The sequence below is a fragment of the Hypanus sabinus genome, unplaced genomic scaffold (genome assembly GCF_030144855.1).
Source record: "Hypanus sabinus isolate sHypSab1 unplaced genomic scaffold, sHypSab1.hap1 scaffold_1116, whole genome shotgun sequence".
Classification (NCBI taxonomy): domain Eukaryota; kingdom Metazoa; phylum Chordata; class Chondrichthyes; order Myliobatiformes; family Dasyatidae; genus Hypanus; species Hypanus sabinus.
In genome coordinates this window covers 137,777-144,508 of record NW_026779173.1, presented here as the reverse complement: position 1 = coordinate 144,508, position 6,732 = coordinate 137,777, and the positions used below count along the sequence as shown (strand labels likewise).

At 43.9% G+C, this 6,732-nt stretch overlaps 1 protein-coding gene across 1 annotated transcript; it reads left to right on the top strand.

The window, feature by feature from the left end:
• The first annotated feature begins 1,396 nt into the window (after positions 1-1,396).
• LOC132386358 (zinc finger protein 420-like) lies at positions 1,397-6,484 on the top strand. Its single transcript, XM_059958614.1, has 2 exons — positions 1,397-1,428; positions 3,021-6,484. The coding sequence occupies exon 2, from the start codon at positions 3,411-3,413 to the stop codon at positions 4,425-4,427; it is 1,017 nt and encodes a 338-aa protein (XP_059814597.1). The 5' UTR covers positions 1,397-1,428; positions 3,021-3,410; the 3' UTR covers positions 4,428-6,484.
• The last annotated feature ends 248 nt before the right edge of the window (positions 6,485-6,732 follow it).

Sequence of the window (6,732 nt, the reverse complement as noted above, 5' to 3'; positions counted from 1 at the left end):
AAACAGACATCAGTACACAGAAATGACAACTTTTAAAATCAGAAATAATCCAATGTAAAAACAAATTTAAAACCAGCTCCTTTGCCTGGGGATGGGTGGAATGGAAATGGTCCCGACGCAAATGAGGTGGTTTCACACCGTCTGCACGACTCAGTCGCCCCATTGAAGGAGTGGCAGTGGCGATTGAGTTCGCACTGAGAGGGGGATTGGACACGGAGGGAAAGGCCTGATGAGGGTCGGTTTGATTGCCGAGGGGATCTGCTGTCTTGTCTTGTGGACTGGCCACTTACGGCTTCCTCACAGGCTCAGACACTGAAAGCCCGTGTTTCCCTGCACCCCCCCCCCCCCCACCACCACCCCGGATCCAGGCAGTCTCGTCCCCCTGGGAGATGAAAGAGAAAGTAAATTCATCCGCTTACAACTGCACAATGATATGTGTTAATTATTTGGAGAATGCAGATCAAACAATTAGTGAGGTTGTGGATGTCACCTAAACCGGTGTGTGGAGAAAGTGAGGGTTGTCTAAGGTTCCAGTGGGATCGAGACCAGTTGGGAAAGTGGGCCGAGGAATTGCAGGTGGATCTTAGCTGTCACTCAGAAACAGTTCTTCAGGGGGTCAAAGACGACTGAGACACGAAAGAGAGCTTTTCTTGGGCTCTGGATTCAAACAGACAAGACTGGTGCACTCGTACCAAGGCAGAATATAAGTTGTTGCTCCGCCACCCTGAGGGTGCAGTCATCAATTAGGAGCAACTTCGCACCATCCTCCACAAGTCTGACTTACCAGTCAGCAAGCATTTTAATTCTTCATTCCCAGTCCTGTTCCGCCGTGTCGATCCGTGGACTCGTCTTGTGCCAAGATGAGCTCCTCTCCCCGTAGAGGAGCAACACATTATATTCCGTCTGGGTACCCTCCAATCTGCTGGCATGAACATCGATTTCCACTCAGGAGAACAAATTACCGTCACCCTCCTCTATGCCCCACTCTGACCTTGTACTTCTCACCTTCCTACACTCCTCCCGGGACCCTCCTCCTGCCCTCTCTCTGGTCCACTCTCCCCTCCTATCAGATTCTTTATTCTCCAGCCCACCCTTTCTTGACCTTCCCCACCCACCCGGCATCAGCTTCCAGCTCGCCTCTTCCCCTCCCCCACCACATTTTTATTCTGGTATCTTCCCCCGTGCTTCTCTGCCCTGCAGAAGGCTTTCTGCCAAAAAACGCCGTCTGTTTATAATTTTCTACAGATGCTGCCTGAGGTGCTGAGTTCCTGCAGCGTTTTGTGTGAGACGCTTTGGATTTCCAGCATTTGCAGACTTTCTCCTGTTAGTTCCAGAAATCGCCGCCTGCGATCACATGCGCATGCGTAAGGGTCGCGGGCGTTTCGCGCGTGCGCACGGTGGACAAAAGGCTCGGCGACTCGGCGGCAGGTAGGAGCGGGGATCCGGGCGGATTATTATCGTTACCGCGACCGGCCACACCTTTCCTCCGCACCCCGGGACAGTCCAAGTGCTTACCCCTCTCTCTACGCGAGCTCCGGGGAACTTGCTGCTGAGGAGCGCAGACGCTGGAGCCGTGGCGGATAGATGGGTCTCTTCTTCGTGTAGGTTTCTGGGTAAAGAGGCAGCCATTGATGACAGGGCCAGCGTTTTCCCCGTTAGTCCGTAGGCCGTATTTGGAATCGCAAGGGGAAGGAAGGGGAGTAGATGGATCACTCGGGCACCACCGAGCACTGAGGAGCTGACCTTCCAGTCAATGAAAATGTCAATTTTTACTGTATGAAAATAAGGAAACAAAATCCTTACATCAGCTTTAGTCCTTGTGGAAATCACCTTTGTTCCATCTTGTTCTGCACCTTTCTACCTGTGAGAACATGCTTAGTACCATTCGCTTTGGGTACATAATGATACCTGGGTAACATGTGACCTGTAGTGTTCTCATCACAAATATGCCACACTCCAATGAGAACGAGGACTGCCCTCCCCATCATGTTCATTGGCATTGCCTCTGATGGGTCTCCACCATCAATCACCTGTGCGGAGGGGCAAAGTAATTCGAAACTCTCCAGGGTTTGCCGTGTAACATCACATGCTCTTTGTAGTGCTGTCGTACATGACCAAAACTTGAAATAATACCAATGTTTTCTCCAATTTATTTTGCCGGCACCATGAACAGTTAGAAGGTGAGTTTTCCCCCCAACTTGGGTTGATCCTCGCTGTAACAGTGTGACGTCAGGGCTCAGAAAGGAGACTAAAATTATCTCATAATATATCGGCTGTAAAAATTAATCAGATACAGGAGCAGAATGAGGTCGTTTGGCCCATCGAGTCTGCTCCGCCATTTCATTACAGCTGATCCATTTCCATCTCAGCCGCACTCTCCTGCCTTCTCCCCATATCCCTTCCTGCCCTGACTAATCAAGAATCCATCACCCTCTTTCCGAAAATAAACCCAATTACTTGGCCTCCAGAGCAACTCATAGCAGCAAATCCCACAGAGTCACAACGCTCCGGTTAAAGAAATCCCTCCTCATCTCCATTCTGAAAGAACAAAGCTCGATTTTGAGGCTGTGTTCTCTGGTCTCAGACTCCCCAACTCCTGTCAACATACTCTCCACATCCACTCTATCGAGACTTTTCAATGTTTGATAGATTTCAATGAGGGCCCTTTCATTATTCTGAACTCCAGTGAGTAGAGGCCCTGAGCCATCAAATGTTCTTCATCTGACAAACCTTATTAATACTGAAATATTTTTGTAATTTTCCTTTGAACGCTCTGCAATGTAAGTACATCTGTTCTAGATAAGGGGCCTGAATCTGCTCTCAACAGTCCAAGTGAGGCCACACTTTATAAATACTCAACATCACATCCTTGCTTTTATATTCTTGTACTCTTCAACATAATTTCCTCTCCATTGAAAAAACAGTCTGCACTCTCATTGCGTCTAACAAAGTGGATGACCATACACTTCTCGGAATGATGACTTTCACTCATTGACGTCTTCTGTAAATCCTTTTTACAGGTTAGAAATGGCAGAAATCGTGTATGGGAATATTAAACAGAACAATGTCAGTTTGCTGTCTTTGCCCAGATATTTAAGTAGTTACTAGATATTTAACAATGTATCACTGTTGATCCTTGGAGATGAAGAATTATCTCATCACAGCTGGAAAAGTGCTTTGTGTCTGAAATGAAGTTTTCTGTTGTAACTCAGTGAAATCCACCGGAACTGGGGAGTTGAGAACACAACAGCGTTTGTTCACTGGAGATCAGTTATTTAACTCACTGATTGTGCAAGGAGTTTACTACATCTGATATTTGATTTATGAATTGACAAAGAACTGTGGGAAGGGATTCACTCTTCACTCACTCATCTCACCTGCATGCACAACAGCGAGTTCACACTGATAAGATGTCGTTCACCTGCGCTGATTGTGGGAAGGGATTCACTCAGTCATCCAGCCTACTGACACACCAGCGAGTTCACACTGGTGAGAAGCCGTTCACCTGCTCAGACTGTGGGCAGGCATTCACTCAGACATCGCAACTACAGAGACACCAGTCACTTCACACTGGGGAGAAGCCATTCACCTGCTCAGACTGTGGGAAGGGATACACTTGGTCATCTGAACTGAAGATACATCAGCGAACTCACACTGGGGAGAGGCCGTTCACCTGTTCAGACTGTGGGAAAGGGTTTATTCGGTCATCTCAACTGAAGGTACATCAGCGAATTCACACTGGGGAGAGGTTGTTTACCTGCTCAGTCTGTGGGAAAGGATTCACTCAGTCATCTGTACTGAAGGAGCATCAGCAAATTCATACAGGGGAGAGGCTGTTCACCTGCTCAGACTGTGGGAAGAAATTCACTGACTCTTCCAGGCTACAGGCCCACTGGCGAGTTCATACTGGAGAGAGGCCGTTCACCTGTTCAGACTGTGGGAAGGCATTTACTCGGTCATCTCAAGTAATGATACATCAGCGAATTCAGACTGGGGAGAGGCCATTTTCCTGCACTGAATGTGGGAAGAGATTCATTCATTTATCTGACCTACAGGTGCACCAGCGAGTCCACACTGGTGAGAGGCCGTTCACCTGCTCAGACTGTGGGAATTCCTTTATTCGGTCAGTTGAACTGAAGACACATCAGCGAATTCACACTGGAGAGAGGCTGGTCATCTGCTCAGACTGTGGGAAAGGGTTCATTCGGTCATATCAACTGAAGGTACATCAACGAGTTCACACTGTGGAGAGACCGTTCACCTGCTCAGACTGTCGAAGGGGATTTACTCAGTCATCTCAACATAAGAGACATCAGCATATTTACACTGGGGAGAGGCCGTACACCTGCTCCCAATGTGGGAAGAGATTTTCTCAGTCATCCCACCTTGTGACACACTACCGAGTTCACACTGGGGAAACTGTTTAAACAGGCGACAGGCTACAGGCTGGATATTTCGCCATCGCAGTTACTGAATCAAGTTCAAAAGTGACTGTTAGTGCGGAACTCGGTAATTCATGCTGCTGTTTATCAAACCCAGTTCCGCACTCTGGTCACTGGGCGTGGGAGGTAATCCTCTGCTAATGTTCACGTTTAATGGGACTGGAGTTTAATGGTTTGGATCTGTGACGCAGAAATCAGTTCTAATTTAAAATTTAACCACATTGACAGAATCCCCTTTCTCTCCCCTGACTATCATCTCCTATAACTACCGCAAGGCCTCAATTTTCACTTCCCTGTTGCGCATCAGAGCCGACAGTGCAGCCGGCCTTTCTGTTGCTGCCGTGTGACAGTGGATCAACTCCCCACCCACCCAGCAGTATCCAACAAAGTGTTCTGCTGAGGAGAATGCCCACAGGACAGCCCTGCGCTGTCTTCCTAATGACCCTTACCTCTGCTGGTGGTCACGTTTCTCCTGTCCGAAGCTTGTACTCTGGGTGTGGCCACTTCTTCAGCTGTTTCTGTTCAAACTTTATTATTATTATTATCATTATTATTAAAAAAATAACACAGGTACATTGAAGGAACAACACTCACAATGCCTCAAAATAAATTATCTTAAAGATTGAACATTTTTGTGATTAAAAAAACCCTACTAAGCAAGAAAAGTGAGAGAGAAAAGAAACCCATTGGGGGTATAACCCCGGTGCCATGCGTCATACAAAAAGCTTGTAAAAATAAACATCAAACCGCCAACAAGAAAGAAAGATAAATCAAAAAACAATTACACTTAGATAGTGGAGGAAATCTATCAGAAATGATAATAATAAGCAAATGAGCACATTCTCAAAATCAAATAAAGGTTCAAAGGTTCGACTTCTAATTTTCTCCGAACTAAGACACAGCATCACTTGAGAGAACCATTGTGACAAAGTTACAGCTGATATGTCCTTCCATTTCAACAAGATGGCCCTCCCAGCTATCAATGTAACAAACGCAATAACATGTTGGTCAGACACAGAAATGCCATGGATATTTTGAGGAATTATTCCAAAAAGCACAGTAAATTTATTAGGTTGTAAGTTGATTCTGAGTGCTTTTGAAATTGTCGAAAAGACTGACTTCCAAAACAGTTTTAATATAGAACATGACCAGAACATATGTGTCCGTGTAGCTATTTCAGTTTTACATCTATCACAATACTTGTCAACATTGGGAAATATTTTAGGAAGTCCCTCCTTCGAAAAATTTTAATTTGAATCAGTGAATGACTAGCAGAGATCGAAGAAGAGTTAGCCAGCTTCAGAATCCATGTCCAAGCCTCCCATATTAACGTCAAACTGAGTTCCTTCTCCCAATCTTGTTTAATCTTAAGTAAAGGACGCTTATCCCATTGTAATAATAAATTTTAATTTCTTCCAATAGAACCTTTCATCTAAAGGTTTTTATTCATAATAGTCTCTGACAAGTCAGCCTCCAATATGAAAGGAAAATTACTTAAATGTTTTTGAATTTTTGAAACAATATCTAACTTGAAGGTATTGTAAAACGTATGAATATGAGAGAGTATATTTATCGACTAATTGTTCAAAAGACATCATTCTGCCTTCATTAAATAAATCTAAAAAAGAAGTAATACTTTTATTTTTCCAAAGTAAACAAAAAAATTGGATCGCTCCAGGAAGGTTTAAAAAAGTGATTACGATAAATTATACTCCAACGTTTAAATTTTTTAAGATTTAAAAAATTGTGGAACTGGAGCCAAATTTGCAAAGAGTGCTTAACCACAGGATATAGGTTTAAATTAGCAACTTTAGCTAATTGGATAGGTAGAGCAACTCCTAATAATGGAGTTAAATAACACTGTTTCACAACTCTCAGTTCCAGGTTTACCCAAATTGGCAGATCATTCCTATTACCCTAATATAAGCAAAAGGACACATATCGCAAATTAACAGCCAAATAATATATTCTTAGATTAGGTAAAGCGAGACCTCCGTCCTTTTTCAACTTTTGTAAATGATATTTTCTAATTCCTGGTCTTTTATTATCAAAAATAAAAGATAGAATAATAGAACCAATCCCATTAAAATCCCCTGATAGCTGAAAAAAGGAGACCTACAGTTATTAGTGACAACAGTGGCAATAGGAGCTTTATGTATAATTTTAATCAAATAGTCTCCAAACATTTGAAAAACAATAACGACCCTTTATAAAGCCTTTTTGATCTTTCAAAATGATTTTATTTAATACTCTCCAACCGATTGGTCATTATCTTTGACAGAATCTTAGC

What these genes read in the sequence shown, in the direction of transcription:
- LOC132386358 (XM_059958614.1), top strand. Translation starts at nt 3,411, where the DNA reads ATGTCGTTCACCTGCGCTGATTGTGGGAAGGGATTCACTCAGTCATCC.